Raw genomic sequence first — 23,023 nt, forward strand, 5'->3', positions numbered from 1 at the left:
AAACCACATGATCTTATCAATAGATGCAGAAAAGGCTTTTGATAAAATACAACACAATTTTATGTTTAAGACTCTCAACAAAATGGGTATAGAAGGAAAATATCTCAACATGATAAAGACCATATATGATAAACCATCAGCTAACATCATATTAAATGGCACTAAACTGAAGGCTTTCCCCCTTAAATCAGGAACAAGACAGGGTTGTCCACTCTCTCCACTCTTATTTAATGTGGTACTAGAGGTTCTAGCCAGGGCAATCAGACAAGACAAAGAAATAAAAGGCATCCATATCGGAAAAGAAGAAGTAAAGGTATCACTTTTTGCAGATGATATGATCCTATACATCGAAAACCCCAAAGAATCCACAAAAAGACTACTAGAAACAATAAGCCAATACAGTAAGGTCACAGGATAAAAAATTAACATACAGAAGTCAATAGCCTTTCTATATGCCAACAATGAAACATTTGAGAACGAACTCAAAAGAATAATCCCCTTCATGATTGCAACAACAACAAAAAAATACCTAGGAATAAACATAACAAAGAATGTAAAGGACCTATATAATGAAAACTACAAAGCATTGTTAAGGGAAATCAAAAAAGATATAATGAGATGGAAGAATATTCCTTGTTCTTGGTTAGGAAGAATAAATATAATCAAGATGGCCATATTATCCAAAATAATATACAAATTTAATGCAATTCCCATCAAAATTCCAATGACATTTTTTAAAGAAATAGAGCAAAAAATCATCAGATTTATATGGAACTATAAAAAACCTCGAATAGCCAAAGCAATCCTAAAGAAAAAGAATGAAGCTGGGGGCATTACAATACCTGACTTCAAACTATATTATAGGGCCACGACAATCAAAACAGCATGGTATTGGCAGAAAAGTAGACACTCAGACCAATGGAACAGAATAGAAAGTCCAGAAATAAAACCACATATATATAGTCAAATAATTTTTGATAAAGGGGCCAACAACACACAATGGAGAAAAGAAAGCCTCTTCAATAAATGGTGCTGGGAAAACTGGAAAGCTACATGCAAAAGAATGAAACTGGACTACAGTTTGTCCCCCTGTACTAAAATTAACTCAAAATGGATCAAAGATCTAAACATAAGACCTGAAACAATTAAATACATAGAAGAAATAGGTACTAAACTCATGGACCTGGGTTTTAAAGAGCATTTTATGAATTTGACTCCAAAGGCAAGAGAAGTGAAGGCAAAAATGAATGAATGGGACTACATCAGACTAAGAAGTTTTTGCTCAGCAAGAGAAACTGATAACAAAATAAAGAGAAAGCCAACTAAATTGGAAATGATATTTTCAAACAACAGCTCAGATAAGGGCCTAATATCCAAAATATACAAAGAACTCATAAAACTCAAAACAAATAAACAATCCAATAAAAAAAATGGGAAGAGGACATGAACAGACACTTCTCCCAGGAGGAAGTACAAATGGCCAACAGATATATGAAAAGATGCTCATCTTCTTTAGTTATTAGAGAAATGCAAATCAAAACTGCAATGAGATACCACCTCACACCTGTTAGATTAGCTATTATTAACAAGACAGGTAATAGCAAATGTTGGAGAGGCTGTGGAGAAAAAGGAACCCTCATACACTGTTGGTGGGAATGTAAAGTAGTACAACCATTATGGAAGAAAGTATGGTGGTTCCTCAAAAAAACTGAAAATAGAACTACCTTATGACCCAGCAATCCCTCTACTGGGTATATACCCCCAAAACTCAGAAACATTGATACGTAAAGACACATGCAGCCCCATGTTCATTGCAGCATTGTTCACAGTGGCCAGGACATGGAAACAACCAAAAAGCCCATCAATAGATGACTGGAGAAAGAAGATGTGGCACATATACACTATGGAATACTACTCAGCCATAAGAAATGATGACATCAGATCATTTACAGCAAAATGGTGGGATCTTGATAACATTATACGAAGTGAAATAAGTAAATCAGAAAAAACCAGGAACTGCATTATTCCATATGTAGGTGGGACATAAAAGTGAAACTAAGAGACATTGATAAGAGTGTGGTGGTTACGGGGGGGAGGGGGGAAAGGGAGAGGGAAAGGGGGAGGGGGAGGGGCACAAAGAAAACTAGATAGAAGGTGACAGAGGACAATCTGACTTTGGGTGATGGGTATGCAACATAATTGAACGACAAGATAACCTGGACTTGTTATCTTTGAATATATGTATCCTGATTTATTGATGTCGCCCCATTAAAAAAATAAAATAAAAAAAAACATATCGCAATGTAAAAAAAAAAAAACTACAATGAGATACTACTTCACACCTGTTAGATTGGCTGTTATCAACAAGACAGGTAATAACTACCGCAGGAGAGGCTGTAGAGAAAAAGGAACCCTCATTCATTGCTTGGAATGCAATGAATGTAAATTAGTCCAACCATTATGGAAGAAAGTATGGTGTTTCCTCAGAAAATTAAGAATAGAACTATCATATGACTCAGCAATCCCTCTACTGGGTATGTAAACCAAAAATTCAAAAACATTAGTATGTAAAAACACATGTGCTCCCATGTTCATTGCAGCATTATTTACAGTAGCCAAGTCCTGAAAACAAGCAAATTATCCCTTGATAGATGATTGGATAAAGAAGATATGGTACATATATACTATGAAATACTACTCAGCTATGAGAAATCATGACATAGTGACATTTATGACAACATGGATGGACCTTGAGAACATTATACTGAGTGAAATAAGTAAATCAGAAAAAGCTAAGAAGAGTATGATTTCACAGATAGGTGAGATATAAAACTGAGACTCATGGTCATAGATAAAAGTGAATTGGTTACCAGAGAGAAGGGGACATGGGGAAGGGGGACAAAGGAGGAGGTAGGGGAAGGGTGTGATAGTAGGACAAAATATAAAGTGACAGAAAATGATTTGACTTTGGGTGATGGGTATACAACATAATCAATAGTTCAAATGCTATAGAAATGTTTACCTGAAACCTATGTACTCTTATTGATCAATGTCACCCTGTTAAACTCAATGTTCTAAATAAAATTTAAAAGTTAAGAAGCTGCCTGGGCTTCAGTGGTGAGCCCCAGGCTATGTTCATTTAACTCTCCAGCCCTGCAGCTTAGCAGTGGGCCAGGACCACCTAGGATCTCGGTGCACAGACCAGACTCTCTAGGATGCTCCAACACCCCTCTGGCTCCCGGAGTGGCTCTGGACCACCCTCTTCCCTGCGTATTGCGTAAGGTTGTGAAGCCATTGGAGGATTTGGGGTACCTCATTATTTCTGAGCATCTAAGGCAGTGGTTCTCAAAGTGTGCACCAGGGCACACTGGTGCACCCTAGAAGACTTCCAGGTGCGCCCTATGGTATTCCAGAGAAATATGTGCCTGCTGGGGACCAAAAATCCAACAGAGTTTTTGGAGTTTAGATTTTTGGCGGACAGAGGTGTGGAGAATTGGCTGTAAGCTGACAGTCTGCTCAACCCCCCACTTCACTTGCCTGATTAGGTTGCAAAGGCTGTTAAGCTGTGGTGCTGGATTGTTTATACTACCCCCATGTTCCCTGGGAAGACTGGAGGCAAGTTTCTTCTATCCTTTGGTGTAAAGTTAAGATGATATGTATGGTGGGGGTTTTGGATTGATGATTAAACATAAGGAATTGTCTCCTGAAGCCTTTTGGATTTCTATAAAAGAAGAATATGTGGCAATATCTAAAAAAGCTTTGAACATTTTACTACAATTTTCAACATCCTATTTATGTGAAGTAGGATTTTCTACCCTCAACACAATTAAGAGTAAAAAGAGAGGAATTCTTCAATGTGTTGATGAGGAAATGAGAGTTTGCCTTTCAAATATATGCCCAAACATTGAAAAAAATCACTAGGACACATCAGGCTCATGTTTCTCATAAACACAAGAATGAAAAAACTTAACACATTTGCTCTGGGACCTGTCAAATTTACTAAATCTTACTAAAAATGTATCTCTATATATAAAAAGATAACTTTTTTGTCATTTTATTTTTAACCCCTCTTTTTTATGAATTCTAAAATGCATAACAAAAATGTAACATAAAAATGTTTTTAATGTCAGAATAAATTTAATTTTGTCATATTTATTTCATTTAATAAAAGCACGCTTAGACTTTATATTTTTTAATATTTGACTTACTATAACATATTTCTCAGAAATTTGTATATAGTGCACCTACAATTATTTGTAGGATTTTAGATGTGCCCCGACTTCAAAATTTTGAGAACCACTGATCTAAGGTGTTCCAAGTAACTGGTGTTGGGGATACAGCAGTGCTGAGCATACAATCCTGGTTCCAATGAAGCCTCTATTTTTAAAAAAATTTATTTAATTAAAAAATATTTTCTTTTGGGTGGGGCGGCATGTGTAAGGGGCTGGAAGACAGATTAAACATAGAAACACACAAAATAACTTCATGTCAAATGCTATTTTAAAAAAAGAACTGGCCTGACCAGGCAGTGGCACAGTAGATAGAACGTCAGACTGGGATGTGGAGGACCCAGGTTCGAGACTCCAAGGTCGCCAGCTTGAGCATGGGCTCATCTGGTTTGAGCAAGGCTCACCAGCTTGAGCCCAAGGTCACTAGCTCGAGCAAGGGGCCACTCCGTCTATTGTAGCTCCCCCCCCCCCCGGTCAAGGCACATATGAGAAATCAATCAATGAACAACTAAGGCAGGGGTCCCCAAACTTTTTACACAGGGGGCCAGTTCACTGTCCCTCAGACCGTTGGAGGGCCGGACTATAAAAAAAACTATGAACAAATCCCTATGCACACTGCACATATCTTATTTTGAAGTAAAAAAACAAAATGGGAATACAATATTTAAAATAAAGAACAAGTAAATTTAAATCAACAAACAGACCAGTATTTCAACTATGGGCCTACTTTTGGCTAATGAGATGGTCAATGTGCTCCTCTCACTGACCACCAATGAAAGAGGTGCCCCTTCCGGAAGTGCGGTGGGGGCCACATAAATGGCCTCAGGGGGCTGCATGCGGTAGTTTAGAGACCCCTGAACTAAGGAACCACAACAAAGAATTGATGTTTCTCATCTCTCTCCCTTCCTGTCTGTCTGTCCCTATCTGTCTCTCTTTCTGACTCTCCCTGTCTCTGCCACACACACACACACACACACACACACACACACACACACACACAAAAGAACTGGACCTGGCTAGGTAGCTCAGTTGGTTCGAGTCCTCTGGACAGGTAAGGTGGTGGGTTCAATTCCAGTCAGGACACATACAGTAAGGTGACCAACTGTCCTTCTTTAGGGAGGACAGTCCTTCTTTTGTAAGTTCCACCCTCCCTCGGTAAGTGTCCTCCCTACATGTCCTCCTTTTTGATAGTGGAAGACTAATCTGTAAATGTCTGATATTTGATCAATGCAGAGTCGATCCATTGCGTGTGATGTGACATATTTGTATTTGACATGACTATCCGTCAAGGATCAGTATGGTACAGTGAGACACGATTATGAGATGCATGCGCTCCTCACGGGAGACCTTGAGAGAGCACGCGATATACCAAGCACGCAAATGGCTTTGTGTACTTCTTACTGAAACACGACACGGCACATACAACATTGTAGACTCACGATTATTTCTTTCTCAGTGAATATTCAATTATAGACAGATAAGCACAATTCACGTTTTATTAGTTCATTATCTATTTAATAATTTCCAAATATATATAATTTTATTTACAAGTATTTTCCCAAAATTCGAGTTTTATTTTTTTTTATTTATTCATTTTAGAGAGGAGAGAGAGAGAGAGAGAGGAGAGAGAGAAGGGGGGAGGAGCTGGAAGCATCAACTCCCATATTTACCTTGACCAGGCAAGCCCAGGGTTTCGAACTGGCGACCTCAGCATTTCCAGGTTGATGCTTTATCCACTGCACCACCACAGGTCAGGTCCGAAATTGGAGTTTTAAAGTGGAAATCTAACCTCAAACCATATCTATTAATAACGAATTTTGATTAGTTGCATAAAACATTTTTTTTTTGTATTTTTCTGAAGTTGGAAACGGGAGGCAGTCAGACAGACTCCCGCATACGCCCGACAGGGATCCACCAGGCATGCCCACCAGGGGGCGATGCTCTGCCCATCCGGGGCATTGCTGTTAGAACCAGAGCCATTCTAGCGCCTGAGGCAGAGGCCATAGAGCCATCCTTAGCACCCGGGCCAACTTTGCTCCAATGGAGCCTTGGCTACGGGAGGGGAAGAGAGAGACAGAGAGGAAGGAGAAGGGGAGGGATGGAGAAGCAGATGGGCGCTTCTCCTATGTTCCCTGGCTGGGAATCGAACCTGGGATTCCTGTACGCCAGGCCGATGCTCTACCACTGAGCCAACTGGCCAGGGCACGTAAAACATTTTTTTCAATTAGAAAATGATAAATACACCTGAATATCACTCCAAATTAGTGGTTTTTGTTTGATATTTAGTTTTACTAAATGAGTACTTTTTTCTTACAATTATTAAAAATTAATAGGCATGTAAGCATAATTACAATTACAAATGTTTTTATTATGCATTTATCATATTATAGTGTATTATTGTTGCAATGAATAAAATGTTTCTTTTATTTGTGATATTATTTTCTTCAATTCATTTTTGTCTCCTTTTCACTGTAAAAAAGTTGGTCACCTTACATATAAGAATCATAATTAGACCAACAAATTGATGTTTCTCTCTTCCTCCCTTCCTGTTTAAAAAAAAACAATTCAAATAAAACTGGTTGTGCAAGTGCTACACAGAAAACAAGATTGCGCAAGGGTGTCTGGGGGTGGGAAGGAGGCGTGGAGGGTTAAAGGGGAGGATGCCCTGGCATGAGATTGGCCCAGAAAGAGCAGTAAGTCAGGGACATCAAAACAGAGCCTTTTCTCTTGGGCTGTTTTCTAGTTCAAATCTATAAGGCTTATGCAGCACTCCACATGTGCCCCCGTGCTCTAACCAATCAAGCCACTGGAGGGGAGAGAGAGAAGGGGGAGAAGGGGAAGGAGGGGGAGAGCAGATGGTCACTTCCCCTGTGTGCCCTGACCAGGAATCGAACCCAGGATGCCCATATGCCAGGCTGACATTCTATCCACTGAGCCAACTGGCCAAGGCCAAGAGTAACTTGATAGTGTTGTTTGAAAAACAAAAATATTTAATATTGATGAACTCCACTTTATTTTATTTTATTTTTTTGGTTCTTTATGCTTTTGTTGCTGTATCTAAAAAAACACTGCCTAATCCATGACCTTGAAGACTTACTCTTTTTTTTTTTTTTGTATTTTCTGAACTTGGAAACGGGGAGGCAGTCAGACAGACTCCCGCATGCGCCCAACCGGGATCCACCCAGCATGCCCACCAGGGGGCGATGCTCTGCCCATCTGAGTCGTCTGAGGCAGAGGTCATGGAGCCATCCTCAGCGCCCGGGCCAACTTTGCTCCAATGGAGCCTTGGCTGCGGGAGGGGAAGAGAGAGACAGAGAGGAAGGAGGGGGTGGGGATGGAGAAGCAGATGGGCGCTTCTCCTGTGTGCCCTGGCCGGGAATCGAACTCAGGCCTCCTGCATGTCAGGCCAACGCTCTACTACTGAGCCAACAAGCCAGGGCCTTACACGTTTGTTTGTTTTTTTTTTATCTAAGAGTTTTGTAGTTTGGGTTCTTTTTTTTTTTTTTTTTTTAAAGATTTTATTTATTCATTATAGAGAGGGGGGGAAAGAGAGAGAGAGAGAAGGGGGGAGGAGCAGGAAGCATCAACTCCCATATGTGCCTTGACCAGGCAAGCCCAGGGTTTTGAACCAGCAATCTCAGTGTTTCCAGGTTGACGCTTTATCCACTGCGCCACCACAGGTCAGGCAGTTTGGGTTCTTAAACTTGGTTTTTGATCCATTTTGGTTAAATTTTGTGTTTGGTGTAGGTACAACTTTTTTTTTTTCCCCATGCACATGTATACAAGAGAGAGACAGACAGAAAGGGAGAGAAACGAGAAGCATCTATCTGTAGTTGTGTCACTTTTAGTTGTTCATTGATTGCTTCTCATATGTGCCTTGACCTGGGGGCTCAGGCTGAGTCAGTGACCCCTTTCTGAGGCCAGCAGCCTTTGGGCTCAAGCCGGTGACCTCAGGATTTCAAACCTGGGATCTCAGAGTCCCAGGTCAATACTCGATCCACTGTGCCACCACCTGGTCAGGCTTTTTAAAAAATGCACATGGAAAAAACTTTAAGGTCAAAAAGGTTGACCATAAAAACTGAGTCTCTCTTTCACCTCTGATGCCCAGTTTCCCCAAAAGTCACCTGTTGCATTTCTCAGGTGTCCTTCTAGGCAGCACTTGTGTGCACATGCAGTGTCTTGTAGAAGTGTCTGTTCCCCTCCCCTTTTTAGACACAGTGAGCATAACACACACACTTCCCTGTATCTAGCATTTTCCCTACAGTATGTCTTGGAGGGCGTTCTGTATCAGTACATAGAGTTCTGCCTCACTCTCTACCATTATGTGGCTGTGCCATGCTTTTGACGGAATCTATTAATAGCTTGGGGGGTCCTTGGCAGGGTAGATTGGAGGATTCCAGGTTAAAAGGCTTTGGTTTCCTAAAAATGTTGCTTTGCCCTAAAGGGCATGTGTCTGGAGAGTGTACAGTATTACTTTGTGACCTGGGGGGAGTAGAATGTGAGAAAGGAGTGGCAAGCGGGGCTTGGGAGGGCAGTGCAGATGCTGGGGTGGAGTGTGGTTCTGCCCTGTCTTCCTGAGATAGGTGGCTGGCCCAGCCACCACCTCCTGTTTGTATTTTTCAGGATCCATTCACTTACAAGGATAGAAACCCAACTCAGACCAGTGTAAACAAACATACACAAACAAAAGGGGGCTTGACCTTGGGTTCAGGTAACCGAAGGGTCCACACCTGGCCGTGTCCAGTGCCCACGGAGACCCTGGTCCACCCTGACTTGGTTCTCAGAGCCAGCTCTGGCAGTGCCCACAGCACTCCAGCAGCTCCTGCTCGCTGTGTGTCTGGTGTTTGTTCAGAGCCTGGTGGAAGGCACTTCTCTTCCAGGGCTTCAGTCCTTGGAGACGAGTCTCTCCCTGGCTTTCTTGGGTCACATCCCCTTCCCTGAACCAAGGTGATGCATGTAGAGTATTGTAGACGCTGGACCAGAAGAAGGATCCAATGCCCTGTCTGCCCTTCTCTTCTCCAAGCCCCATCTTCTCTTGGTGATTGGTCTGGTTCCAGCCCGGCCATGAGGTGGAAGACACTTTGAGCTGGAGTCTGGAGCCAGAAATCCCTGGCTTCCCTGGCGGGCACAGCCTGCCTGGTGTCCTCTGAGTTGATAAGAGGCATTAACATGGGGACAGTGGTTCAAAGCCATCTCACACGTGGCATCTCACTCAAGATAGTAAGTGATGGTGAGGACCAGACTTTACATCTGTCACTGCTGTGTCACCTGGCAAGTCCCTGCCTCAGCTTCCTCAGCTATAGGACAGGACACTAACAGTGCCCACTGCACCACATGTGGTGAGGATAAAATTAGGCGAGATAAAGGACTTACACCCAGTAAGTGCCCAGTCATCTTCAATTCACAGCAATCTACCAGGCAGTGCTATCACCCCCATTTTACAGATGAGGAAACAGACTGAGAGATGAACTGGCCAGTATCAAGTCATGCAGTGAAAAATTGATGAGACCTGAGACAGAAGCTGAGTCTATCACTCGGAGTTCAGGGCTGCCACCTGGGCCTCCAGGCAGCACATAGGATAGAGAAAGCAGGGACAATTTCTGCTCCTGTGTCCTGACTCACTGCCAGTGTTTCTCTGCAGTCCTCCAGGGGACCCCTCTGTCAGCCAACCTCTCCTTGGTGATGTTCCAGTGCTGCCGGAAGATCAAAGACACCGTACAGAAACTGGTTTTGGACCACAAGAATATTCACAGCAGTGTCTCCCGAGTGGGCAAAGCCATTGACAAGGGTGAGCGTGTGTGTGCCCCAGAGTGGGCGCGGGGATACTTGGAATTGCTATGTCCTGGGCTCTTCAGGAAAGTAAGTGTGGGGGGTGTGAGTGCCGAGTTACAGGGCCCTGTCTCTCGTCCTCATCAGGACTTTGACTCTGAGGTCTGCGGTGTAGTCTCCCGCGCAGTGTGGGACTCTTGGGAGAAGCAGCAGCAGGTCCTGCAGGCAGCCATCGTGGAGGACCTGTACCGGCAGGGCCTGCTCGGTGTGGCTGAGGAGCTGTGCCAGGTGACGGCCGCAGGGAGGTGCTGGGACCTCCTTTCTGTTTTCTTTACATTATGTTCCTGTGATTCTTGAAATAAATGTATTTTAGAAAAGAATTAGGCCTTCTGCTATAGAGAGAAGGTAGCTCTAAAAATTAGACACAATGAGAAGTGAAGTCATTTATTTCTAGCAGGGTTGGCTGCCAGGCAGGGTTCTGAGTTGAGGTCTGATAATCCTTTCTTAAAAAGGGAGCTGAGTAAAATGTCAGAGTAGCTTGTTAGGGGTTAAAGCACACTGTCAGTAAAAGTAATTATCCTTTCTCTTAAAGTAATAGAGGGTTGTAAAGGAATAATTTCTCACCATGCTACTCAGCACAGGGACGGGACTGTCTCCATTACCCTGGTTGAAGTTGTGATCTGCCCTGTGGGAGGCCAGTACGTGGTACTTAGCCTCACAGACCTGAAATGGGAGGGGCCAGATGGCTGGCAGGAGACATGGCTCCTCATGCAGATCCTGACTCTCTACAGCCTGTCTTTGGCAGATGAAGTTTTATTAGAGCAGAGAATTTTGGAAACACGGTCTTCTAGTGATGGGATCATGCTCTCCCGTAAGAATCTATGCTGAACATGGACTTGGATTTTAAGCAGCCTTTCCTGGAGTTGAATAGAATCCTAGAAGCTCTGCACAAACATGACCTGGGGCCAGCATTGGAGTAAGTGGGCACTGGGGTGGGCCAGCAAAGAACAGGGCTTATCTGTGGTCTTCACCTCCCCCAGTGTACTTGACATACCTGCAGCTCTGTCCTGTGGCCTCATGTAGGGTTTTGGAGCCCACCTCTCTGTCCTGGCTCCCCTGGGGCTCCATTTCTCACCCCACCAGCTCCACACTCAGCTGGCCCCTGTCTTCCGAGATGGGCCATCTCCCACAGGCAGCGCCTGCTCGAGCTCAGCAGCTCCCTGGACTTCAAGCTGCACCGACTGCACTTTATTTGCCTCCTGGCTGGTGGCACTGACAAGCAGTTGGAGGCCCTCAGCTATGCCAGGCACTTCCAGCCCTTTGCAGGGCTGCACCAGTGGGGTAAGTGCCCAGGATGGGCACTGCCGGGCTGTGGCAGATGTTAGCATATCGCCAGCCTGAGGACTGACCCCTCCTGTGTTGTCTCCGAGAGAAACTCCAAACTCAAGGCTCTGCTCCCCTGCCTCTGTCACACCCTCATTTCAGAACCACCTCCATTCCCCGCCCTGGCTGTGTGCCACGCCCATGCATAGCACACTGGGCAGTGGTGACAGGACACACCTGCCCTTGGCCGCTCGCCCCAGCACCACCTCAGCAGGCTCCTTCTGAGCCCTCTTCCTTCACACTTGGACTTCCAAACACGGTAGTGTCACCTTCCAGTGTCCACCATCAGTGATCACCCTGCTACTACTGCTAGGAACTGTATTCTTTAGCTCCCTTCATATTCATTACTTCACATTTTATCGAGAAACATCATGAAAACCAAGCAGTGTTATTAAATTTTAGCTAGATATCTTCTGATTTTTTATTATTATTTTTTACAGGGACAGAGAGAGTCAGGGAGAGGGATAGATAGGAGACAGACAGACAGGAACAGAAAGAGATGAGAAGCATCAATCATCAGTTTTTTGTTGCGACACCTTAGTTGTTCATTGATTGCTTTCTCATATGTGCCTTGACCGTGGGCCTTCAGCAGACCAAGTGACCCCTTGCTCAAGCTAGCGACCTTGGGTCCAAGCCAGATGAGCCCTCCGAACTTGGGTCCTTCCGCATCCCAGTCCAACACTCTATCCACTGCGCCATCACCTGGTCAGGCTGAATTTTTTTTAAAGAAAGGGGTATGTGTTAGTGTTGGAGAATAGACATGAGTGCCACTCAAGATTTATTATTTTTTTTCAGAAACAGAGAGTCAGAGAGAGGGATAGATAGCGACAGACAGGAATGCAGAGAGATGAGAAGCATCAATCATTAGTTTTTCGTTGCACGTTGCGACTTCTTAGTTGTTCATTGATTGCTTTCTCATATGTGACTTGACCATGGGCCTTCAGCAGACCAAGTAACCTCTTGCTCGAGCCAGCAACCTTGGGTCCAAGCTGGTGAGCTTTGCTCAAACCAGATGGGCCCGTGCTGAAGCTGGCGACCTTGGGGTCTCTAACCTGGGTACTCCGCATCCCAGTCTGACACTCTATCCACTGCTCACCGCCTGGTCAGGCTAGGCCACTCAAGATTTGAGATTCCTGCCCTGAAGCAGTGGAAGGACAAGAAGAGAACCAAGACCCCTCCTTCCTGATGCACAGGGTCGTGGTACCTGTCTGTCTCACATAAACAGCCCCACTGGATTGTAGGGGAAACTAGTTTCTACATCAGGGCATGTTTTGGTCCCTGCCTGGCTAGACCAGGTGCCCTGGGGCCTTGGGGCTCAGCCTGCTCCCTGTCCTGCCTCTGCAGCCACGCTGTCCCTGGGGCTGGGCACTGAGCCCTGGGAAGAAGCTGCCTCCTGGGCCCCGCATGTGCTGAGCTGCTCCCATTGTCTTGTAGAGATCCGGGTGGTGATGGGCAGTCTGGTGTACCTGCGGCCTGGCTTGGAGAAGTCACCCTACTGCCACCTCCTGGGCGACAGCCCCTGGGCAGAGATCTGTGAGACCTTTACTCGTGATGCTTGTTCCCTGCTGGGGCTTTCTGTGGAGTCACCCTCAGTGTCAGGTACAGCCAGCCCTCTGGACAGGGCAGGGAGTGGGATGGTTTCCAGGGAAACAGTCTGTGTTGAGGATAGTGCTCCTCCCTTCCCAGACCTAAACTGGCTAAGTCATTATTCAATAGGAATTACCTAACCCTGGCAGGTGCACGGTTGGTTGGAGCATCATCCCAGTACACCAAGGTTGCGTGTTTGATCCCTGGTCAGGGTACCTTAAAAAAATTACCTGTATCAATAGCTGGAGAAGCGGAGATTAGAAGAGTTATAGCCCAAGGTCACCAAGAGGTCAGTGGCAGGTCAAGGTGCCTATTTCGTGAGGCCTCTTGAAGGAGGTCCCATCTTGCCTGCTCCTTACCACTGAATTATCTATCACGAGAGCCTCTGCACCTGGCTTCTCTCAGCCTCATCTCTCAAACACCACTGTGTGTTCGGTAGATTTAAGTGGCTGTTAGAGGTTTCAGATTTTCTCTCAGAAGGCTCCTGTACAGTAGTGCTCTTCTCATGACTCCACACCTAGGAGTTAGAGGTACTGTTATCCTCACTTCACAAAGAGAAAACAGGCTCAAGATGTGAATGAACTTGCCTAGGGCCTCACAGGGAAAAGGGGGGATGTGGAACTGACCTCAGAGCCACTCACTACACCACTGTGGACAGTGTCATGGTGCATTTACATAGGCTGATTGTGGAATCTCATGCCCACACCCTGTGGTAGACTCCGGTTAGAGGATGGACAGTTTTCCAGCAGGAACTCCATCTATACCTCAGGCAGGAAGACTGCCCTCTGCATCCTAGGAATTTAGCTCCCAGGGTTCCAGTCAGTGGGCTCCCACTCCCACCCACATCACAGTGAAGGCTGAATCTGTGCCCCATTGCTAAGGGCCCCAGTTGGTATCCAGTTACAGAGGTGTGTTATGACAGCAGAGAGGGGAAGACAGGCAGACAGGGGTCCTTTCAAACTCATCACTTTCCCCATCACACCAAGAGCTTTTCAGTGGTTTTGATGAGTGGATACCTGCTCCCTGGATCTTCCTTCTCTTGTTGGTTCTCAAGTTTTGGGGTGCATTAGAATGACTCGAGTTGGATACATGTTAACTACATGTGCGGCACTTTATGAGCAACCTGAGGCTCTCAAGGACCGATTTGACCACATGCCACTTTAGAACCTTGACCTGAGTCCTATGCCAATGACAAGTGTGCAGGCCCTCTGGTCTGTCTGCTGGGGTCTTGGACTGGTCACTCCAGCCCCTGCTCTTTGTTCTGCAGCTTTGCCTCTGGCTGCGTGGCACTACCTGTGCTGATAAACATCAAAGCTGCGATTGAGCAGAGGCAGTGCGTGGGGGTCTGGAGTCACAAAGACGAGTTACCGGTGAGCCCTGGCTGAGGGAGATATGGGCAGATGGCACTGGGGAGGACAGCCATGGCAGGAAGGGGCCTCACTCCTCGGCTGGCCTCCACAGATTGAGACTGACCTTGGCATGAAGTGCTGCTACCACTCTGTTCACCTGCCCCATCATCTGGTAGCAGACATCGATTCCAACCGTCCCATCAAGCTCATTTGTGGCCATGTTATCTCCCGAGATGCACTCAACAAGCTCATTAATGGAGGAAAGTAAGTTCCCCGGCTCTGCTTCCTTGGCTTGGCTTTCCTGCTGGCCCACCCCTCAGATATTCTGGGTTCTTCTCCCCTTGCAGGCTGAAGTGTCCCTACTGTCCCATGGAGCAGAATGCAGCAGATGGGAAACGCATTGTATTCTGACTCCTGCTGGAAGGAACTTTAAAGTTTCTCCTTCCTGAGCCTCGCTGCTTCACAGAGGTGGGGTGGTTGGCTTCAGAGGATTGTGATTTGTGTCAGAGCAACTGGCTGAGTACCCTCACAGCAGGGGCCAAAGAGGGAGGTGAACCCGCTGCACAGGCAGCTGGCTCCCTGTGAGGCAAGGAGCACTGGCCCCTGTTCCTGCTGTCTCCCTGTTTCCATTTGCCACTGACCTGCTAGCAAATGATAGGACCAGAGGACTTGGCTAGCAGCCAGTTTCCCATCCCTGCTCTCAGCCAGGTCTTACTGCCATGCCAGTGCCTTGTCCCCTCCTCCACTGTGCAGCCCCACGACTGGATATAGCCATCTCTCACTGTAAATGCTCTGGACTAGAACTTTGAGCCAATATGATCACCTGCCTTCTCCTTCTTTTGCCTGCTTCACCGACAAATTACTGCATGCCTGCTGTACACAGGTGCTGGCATAGCCAGGCTGCAGCCGCTGCTGGGACCATGGCAGCCACAGCACCGTTAGAAGAACCCAACCCATGCCACTGACTGGGTGGGAAAGCTGGGAGATGTTGGTACCTGGGGAAGACACTTGCATATCCTCATGTAATATCTCATTACCTCCGTGTTAGAAACCAGTGCAGGGAGATTCGGGAAGATGAAACGACTTGCACAGCAGGGCTCACAGCTGGTCAAGGAGACCTGAGGGTTAAACCAGATGAAGCCCAAGCTCTCCCCAGTGTGTTCTGGGCTGCTGTGTGTACTGAGTCTATTTAACTTCATTTTCCTATTTACAGTGTCCTGTGTGGGTGGGTAAACTGTTTTCCTAATTTCCCAGTGACACTGAGGCTCGTTCAGGAAGAGGAATGGGGGAGCTCCTGACAGAGGCTGCAGGCGTGCATGCAGTGGGGTCTGGATGCAGCTGCCAGCAACTCAAGCTGGGAGGTGAAAACTTGGGGGTGGACAGTAAAGCCTGTTCTCAGCCTGAGTCCAGCTCCAGCCCTGGCAGTCAGGCACCAACACCGAACACTCTTCAAGTCCTTCAGGCCCTCCGGTGAGAAACGCTGCTTCACTCTTTCCTGGCCACCACCTCCTTGACCCATCAACAGATGCTGCTTTAAGAACAACAACAACAAAAAAAACCCACCCACAGACTCATCACCTTTTATAGTCTTAGCATTTACTTTCCTCACACTCCACTCTTAGACCTGAGTGACAGGGAACAGCACTGATGAGAAGATGGTGTGGAGCTGCCTGGGGGAATGCGTGCCATAGAAGGTGGAGTGCTGAGTGTTAGCAGCAGGGGAGCGCCAGATGGCCCCTGCCAGCTGAAGAGCTTCTGGAGCATGTGCCCAGGTTGCTGCCCAAGTCCTTCACATGGGCGGGGGCAGTGCTTGCACCTCCTCCAGGCACTCGTCATAGGCCTCCTGGTACTCCTCATGGGGCTTGATCAGTATCACACAGGTCGGGCGCTTGGAGCCTGCGGCGGCACCCAAGTCCTGCAGAGAAAAAATACGAGCTGTTCGGAAAAAAGGCTGCACAACTTGTATGCCAAGAAGTCACAAACCGATGACAGTGAGCCTAATCTGGCTCACAGACATAAGTTAGTTAACAACATATTTCCCCAAAACCTTCTGAATTGGTTGCCATCATTTAAATTTACCAAACTTTCAAGCAGTCCAGGAACACTGGACCAACATTTCCACATGGCAACTGTGGAAGGGCTCTGGCCAAGAGGGGCTGTCCTCTTAAGCAGGGCCTATGCTCTCCAGGTTCCTGCCATCTCCCACTCCCTGTGCCCCAGACCTGGCTCCTGTTATGCAAGGATAAGGAGCCAGGTCCCTAAACAGAACCTCTCAGCACCGCACTCACTTACCAGGACTAATTCGGGTGCAGCATGTTAGTCGACAATGTACGTCCATATATACCTTGTTTCATTCTCACAGGCCATTGGGGAGGAGATTCCCAAATTACAGGAAGGAAATACAAGTGCCGAGGGGTAACTTACTAGCAGTCCCCCACCTATAAAGCAGCAGAGCCAAGAATCCACCCAGGCCAAAGCTCACACTCTTTCCATTTATGGCCTGCTGCTGAAGACCCCCCCCCCCCAACACTCTCCCCCAGTGCTGATCACGATCAGGGCTCAGATGCTCCTTACCGTCTTCGAGGGGATATAGACATAGGGTAAATTCCGGTCCTCACACATAACTGGGAGATGGCAGTACACCTCAACAGGCAATGTATCTCCTGCCAAAACCATGATCCTGAAATGATAGAAAGTCATGTGTAGCTTGTTCATTCCTTCTTTTAGTTGAAAGTATGTACCATCTCTGGACTGGGTGTTTGGGGTACAGACACAGATAAGTAGGCCCCTGCTCTCAAAGAGCCCAGTTAATGTGGGTCGCCAAACTTCTGAAAGTGCAAATTTGTGTTTGGTGACTGCGTTCCTCTGGGGATCTGATCTCTATTTCTTGGCAACAAATGCCACCAAGTATGACAAGTGGTATTGACTGAATAGATGAGGTAGGTACAAGAGGGACCCCAAGGGGTAAAAGCTCAGCTCTCTTTGGAGAGTCTAAAAAGGAATCAGGAAGCCACACTTGGACAGAAAGCTGAATGATGACTGTCAGGAAGCCCACAGAGGGGCAGAGTGCACAAAACATTTAAGGAGGAGAATCAGAATGACACCACATATACAGAGGCTAGCTGATGGCAGCTTGGGATAGCTTTGGAATCCAGGATGAGAACAGGCAGATAAGAAGGCTAGAGAGATTAGCACATAAAGGCCTTGAGTGCCAGGCTAAGCAACGGCTCAGTCCCAAAAGTGACAGGAAGGCTTCCCAGAGAATCCTCAGCTAGGGCTCCTAGCTGACAAGGTGCCAGGGCTCTGGCAAGGGCCTCAGGAGCCCTTGAGACACAAAAGGAAGAGTCTATTCTCCAGGGGTAAGATGCAAACACCCAGAAAGAGCTCTTGGTCCACAGTACTGGGTCCAACCTGACTGGTGATGGTGCAGTGAATTGACCATCAGCCCAGGATGCTGAGGGGCCTGGTTTGAAACCCTGAGGGTGGCCCTGGCCAGTTTGCTCAGTGGTAGAGCATCAGCCTGGTGTGTGGATGTCCTGGGCTCGATTACCAGTCAGGGCACATAGGAGAAGCACCCATCTACTTCACCCCTCCTCCCTTCTCCTGCAGCCATGGCTCGATTGAAGTGAGTTGGCCTCCAGGCTCTGAGGATGGCTCCATGGCCTAAGAAGAGCTCGGTTGCTGAGCAATGGAGCAATGCCCCAGATGGGCAGAGTACTGGCCCCTAGTGGGCTTGATGGGTGGATCCTGATTGGGGCGCATATGGGAGTCTGTCTCTCTGCCTTCCCTCCTCTCACTAAATTAAAAAAATAAAAGAAACCCCAAGGTCACCTGCTAGAGCATGGGCTTGGTGGCTTGACCATGGGCATGCCAGCTTGATCATCAATATGATTCCAAAGTTGCTGGCTAGAACTCAAAGGTTGCTGGCTTGAGCAAGAGGTCACTGGCTCAGCTGGAGCCCCTCAGTCAAGGCACATATGAGAAGCAATCAATGAACAACTAAGGTACTGCAACTATGAGTTGATGCTTCTCATCACTATCCTCCCCTCTCTCTTTGTTCCTGTCTCTCTCACTCTCTAAAAAAAAAACAAAAAAAACAAAGTATTGGGTCCACACTCTCCTGTTTTCCTTTTGCCTCCTGGACTTTCCTCTGCAAGCTCCTCTTCTTGACTAGATTTTAATTGCGGGCACTCCTCACAGCCTGGTCCTTGGCTGCCCCTTCAGTATCTTTATTTATTTATTTATAGATTTTATTTATTCATTTTTTAGAGAAAGAGGAGGGGGAGGGAGGGAGAGAGAGAATGGGGGGTGGAGGGAAGGAGCAGAAAGCATTAACTCCCATATGTCTTGAACAGGCAAGCCTGGGGTTTTGAACCGGCAACCTCAGCATTCCAGGTTGATGCTTTATCCACTGCACCACCATAGGTCAGGCCTCAGTATCTTCTTGCTGACTCCATCCATGGCCATATCATCAAGTCCCATCTATGTGTTAATAATTCCCAAATCTATTCTCTCAGCCTGGCCCTCTCTCTTCCAAGCTTGTAGCCCATATGGCCATCTGTCTATTTGACAGTTCTGCTAAGGAGAGCGGTCACAAGTCTAAAAGGCACCTCAAAAACTTGTTTAAAATCATGCCTGACTGGGGGTTGACACAGTGCATATTGTGCTGGACTGGGACACAGAGGACCCAGGTTCAAAACCCCAAGGTCGCCGGCTTAAGCACAGGCTCACCAGCTTGAGAACAGGGTCGCTGGCTTGAGCAACAGGTCATTCACTCTACTATAGCCCCCTGGTCAAGGCACATGAGAAAGCAATCAATGAAGAACTAAGCAACGAAGAATTGATGCTTCTCATCTCTCTCCCTTCCTGTCTGTCCCTCTCTCTGTCTCTTGAAGAAAGAAAAAAAAAACCAGTCCTCTCAAATGCAACCACTTTAATTCTCTCAATTTTCCAATCTAATCAAAATTTCTCTCACTTCTACACTATAGTAGCTTATTTCAATGTCCCTACCTACTGTTTTCTTTTTTCTTTTGGAGAGACAGAAACAGTGGGAGGAGAGAGATGAGAAGCACCAACTTGTAGTTGCTTCACTTAAGTTGTTCATTGATTGCTTCTCATACATGCCTTAACTGGGGGGCTCAAGCCAAGCCTGTGACCCCTTGCTCAAGCCAGCAACCTTGGGCTTCAAGCAAGTGACCTTGGGATCATGTAGATCCTATACTCAAGCCAGCGACCCTGTGCTCAAACTTGAGATCTCAGCATCCTGGGTCCACACTCCATCCATTATGCCAGCAGTGGTCAGACGTCCATGCTCCTATCTAAAGTTGACACTCCTGGCTTTAATCCTCAGTGCCCTCCCAAAGCTCAATACAAAAACTAAATCTGCAAAGTTCCATGAGAACTTCTGCCACTACCCACTCCTGCCCTGGGACCTACTTTCTTCTAGCAGAGCTAGTCCCTTCTAAACAATCCCTTTATCTTCAGATCTCAGATAACCCCACCTATGTCAGACTCCTCACTGAGCATCAAATCTCGTCTGCAATTTATTTCTTGAGAACCTACATGGTACCAGACACTCCTGTGGATAAAGCAGGGAGAGGCTTTATCCTATGCTCAAAGAGCTGACTGCCTGGCCTAAGTGGGAGAAACAAAGAATAAAAATGCAAATTAGGCCTGACCAGTCAGTGGCGCAGTGGATAGAGCGTCGGACTGGGATGCAGAGGACCCAGGTTCGAGACCCCAAGGTCGCCAGCTTGAGCGCGGACTCATCTGGTTTGAGCAAAATCCCACCGGCCAGAACCCAAGGTCGCTGGCTGAAGGCCTGCGGTCAAGGTCAAGGCATAGATGAGAAAGCAATCAATGAACAACTAAGATGTCACAACGCGCAATGACGAACTAATGATTGATGCTTTTCATCTCTCTCTGTTCCTGTCTGTCTGTCCCTGTCTATCCCTCTCTCTGACTCACTCTGTCTCTGTAAAAAATAAACTAATTAAAAATTTTTTTTTATTTTTAATTTTTATTTATTTATAAGCCTGGTCAGGCTAAAAAATTTTTTTTAAAAAATGCAAATTAGATTCTGACAAATGCCAGAAAAGAAAGATGTAGGGTAATGAGGTCTCTCATTCCATCCTATACTTTTCTTTCACGGTCAGCTTGATTATATTCTACAGTCAGCACTTTTACCGAGCACCTACTACATAAACAGGGATGCCTTCATTACCGTTTAAAATGCAAAATCCAGCGGGAGGGCTTTCTTACCCTTTTTCGCCTTTGTTGACAAACTTCTGAACTTCCTTCACTCCGCGCCAAATCTTCTTCTGCTTCACGGCTGCAACGACATAAGAGTCAGTGAACGGGGTCGCACCCTACCACCCGCATCCCCACGGGCCACCGCGGCTCCCGCAGCACCTTTCTTGATGCATTTGTAGAGCTTCCGGGTGAGGCGGCGGGAAGCGAGGGGCTGTGCGATGGGGTTCAGATTCACCAGCAGCTCGTGGTAGGTGCGCTCCCCAGAGGTCGCCTCCGCCTGAGCCTCCCGGCGGTCAGGATCTCCCTTTACTTTGGTCATCACAGCGGCCGAGGCACCGTCTCCCCAGTAGGAGATTCTCGCAGCTCGTGCTCCAGGAATCACTTCCGATTAACGCGACTCGTGCTCCAGGAATCACTTCCGTATCAGTGGCCGTAGAGAAGCCGGCGGAACACCACGGACAATTAGGGAACGAGGTCTCGAACTCAGACCAATCGACGCTCAGCTCCTTAAAATCATAGCTGAGGGGACGCAGTCTGGGCCTTAGGGGCGGGGCCTCCCTGCCACTAAGAGGCGGGGTGGAGTGGATTAGGGGCGGGGTTAGAGGGAACCTGAGGCTAGGGGCGCAGCCCGGAGGGAGGCGGAACTTGAGAGGAGGTGAGACGCTGGGGAGGTACCCGAGAACCCGCTTGGGCTGGTGGGAGAGTTCGGCGTCACCAACGCGTACTGCGAGCAGGAGAAGGAGGCGATACCTTTGGCGTGAACGGACAGGATCCTTGCAAAAACCTTTGGGTCTGCGATTCGGGGGTGAGAATGCGGAGTTGGCCAAGTACAATTCCACACCGCCTCAGAATCTGCCCCCTCAGGTGTACCGTGCGCGGCCTGGGAGGTCCTGGTTCCTGAGCTGGTCCTGGGTGGTGTTCCCCAGGTGCCAAGGTTCAGGTAAAGCCTGACGCTGCTAACAGGTTCCTTCCTCTGGTCTCGCCCCATTTCTAATAGTCTCTCTTTCCTGGCAGCAGTGGATGCTCCCGCTCCCTGAAGGCCTTGGTCTGGACCCCCTTTCCCCAGAGAGCCCATGGCCCACTTCCTCTTCTCACAGGGATCTGCTCAAATGGTACCCATAGGAGGGGGGGGGTGTCCCCTGGTAACCACCTTATATCTAAAATTACAGCGGCAACCCCCCTACCTCCTCCTAACCCTTATTCCATGCATCACACACAGAGTTCATCATGGAAACAGTGGGGTGATGATATCTTGGACCTGAAGTTCTGCATGGATAGAGTTCAGACTGCTTTGAGAAATGAAGATTATGGGCAGGCTGCAGCTCACATTCAATGCTACTTGTGCCTGGACAAGTCAGTCATCCAATTCAGCATGGGGCAAAGAAAGGAGCATGATTTATGCCAACCTGCAGCTCCTGCAGGAAGCTAAATAGCATCTCAAAACCCTTGTAACAAAGAAGTTTGCTGTTGCCACTAAGGAAGGGGATCTTCCCTGGGTGGAATGCTTCTTCAAGATTTTCCACCACTAGGTAAGCAAGTCCTCAGAATACCTTTGCCAGCGGGTGGCCAATAAACCTGAGGAGAATCTGCTGTTGTTACTAGGGATGGACATGAGTGATTGAAGAGCTCCAATCATCTTTGTACAATAGATTCACTCACTCTCCTTTTTGAAGGGATTGCCTGCATTGTGGAAACTCACCAACCTAAAGTGAAGCCTGTTGTGTTCCAAGGAGACTTTATACCCTGATAAAATATCTGCAGGTTGAATGTTATAGACAAGTGGAGAAGGTGGTAGATGAGTGCATCAAGCAGAGAAACTACCACCAGCAGTTCCGGCATGTCCAGAACAACTTGAGAAATTCTGCAACAGAAAAAAATAGAACAAAGGGAACTGGACCCCATCTTTATGGAGGTCACTCTGATGAATGCCCACAGTGAATTGTACTTAAGCTTCCTCAGGAAGAGGATCAGCTCTGATTTTGAGGTGGGGGACTCCATGGCCTTGGCAGAAGTAAAGCAAGAGCAGAAGTATCTGGACAGACTCCTCAGTAATTGCCTGTTAAGCTGCATCATGCAGGAGCTAATTGGCTTATATATTACCGTGAAGGAGTACTTCATGTGGGAGACTGAATAGGCTATGGCTCTGGATCCTAAAAGCAAGGCCAGTTGACATCTAGCATGGTGCACGACATCTTCTGTATTGTTAAGAAGTGCACTGGCCTGACCTAAGGTGGTGCAGTGGATAAAGTGTCAACTTGGAATGCTGAGGTTGCCAGTTTGAAACCCCAGGCTTGCCGGGTCAGGGCATGTACAGGAAACAACTACTATAAGGTGATGCTTCCCACTCCCCCACCCCTTTTCACTCTCTCTGTCCCTCTCCTCTCTCTAAAATTAATACAATAAAAATCTTAAAAAGGTGTGGTGGATGGCCCTGGCTGGTTTGCAGTGGATAAA

The 23,023-nt window shown here is 47.0% G+C and overlaps 2 protein-coding genes and 1 pseudogene across 2 annotated transcripts; 2 read left to right on the top strand and 1 right to left on the bottom strand.

Moving 5' to 3' along the window:
• The first annotated feature begins 2,885 nt into the window (after positions 1-2,885).
• On the top strand, positions 2,886-14,728 carry RMND5B (required for meiotic nuclear division 5 homolog B). The gene is made up of 8 exons (XM_066276745.1): positions 2,886-2,910; positions 9,871-10,017; positions 10,174-10,303; positions 11,191-11,339; positions 12,726-12,975; positions 14,236-14,338; positions 14,430-14,581; positions 14,665-14,728. The coding sequence occupies exons 1-8, from the start codon at positions 2,886-2,888 to the stop codon at positions 14,726-14,728; spliced, it is 1,020 nt and encodes a 339-aa protein (XP_066132842.1).
• Positions 14,729-15,893: 1,165 nt separating this feature from the next.
• On the bottom strand, positions 15,894-21,050 carry NHP2 (NHP2 ribonucleoprotein). Its single transcript, XM_066272379.1, has 4 exons — positions 20,729-21,050; positions 20,579-20,648; positions 16,892-16,997; positions 15,894-16,232 (listed from the first exon to the last, which is right to left on the bottom strand). The coding sequence occupies exons 1-4, from the start codon at positions 20,886-20,888 to the stop codon at positions 16,107-16,109; spliced, it is 462 nt and encodes a 153-aa protein (XP_066128476.1). The 5' UTR covers positions 20,889-21,050; the 3' UTR covers positions 15,894-16,106.
• A 789-nt stretch (positions 21,051-21,839) lies between these two features.
• Positions 21,840-22,798, top strand: LOC136333346 (conserved oligomeric Golgi complex subunit 4 pseudogene; annotated as a pseudogene).
• The last annotated feature ends 225 nt before the right edge of the window (positions 22,799-23,023 follow it).

Source organism: Saccopteryx bilineata, chromosome 4 (assembly GCF_036850765.1).
Source record: "Saccopteryx bilineata isolate mSacBil1 chromosome 4, mSacBil1_pri_phased_curated, whole genome shotgun sequence".
Classification (NCBI taxonomy): domain Eukaryota; kingdom Metazoa; phylum Chordata; class Mammalia; order Chiroptera; family Emballonuridae; genus Saccopteryx; species Saccopteryx bilineata.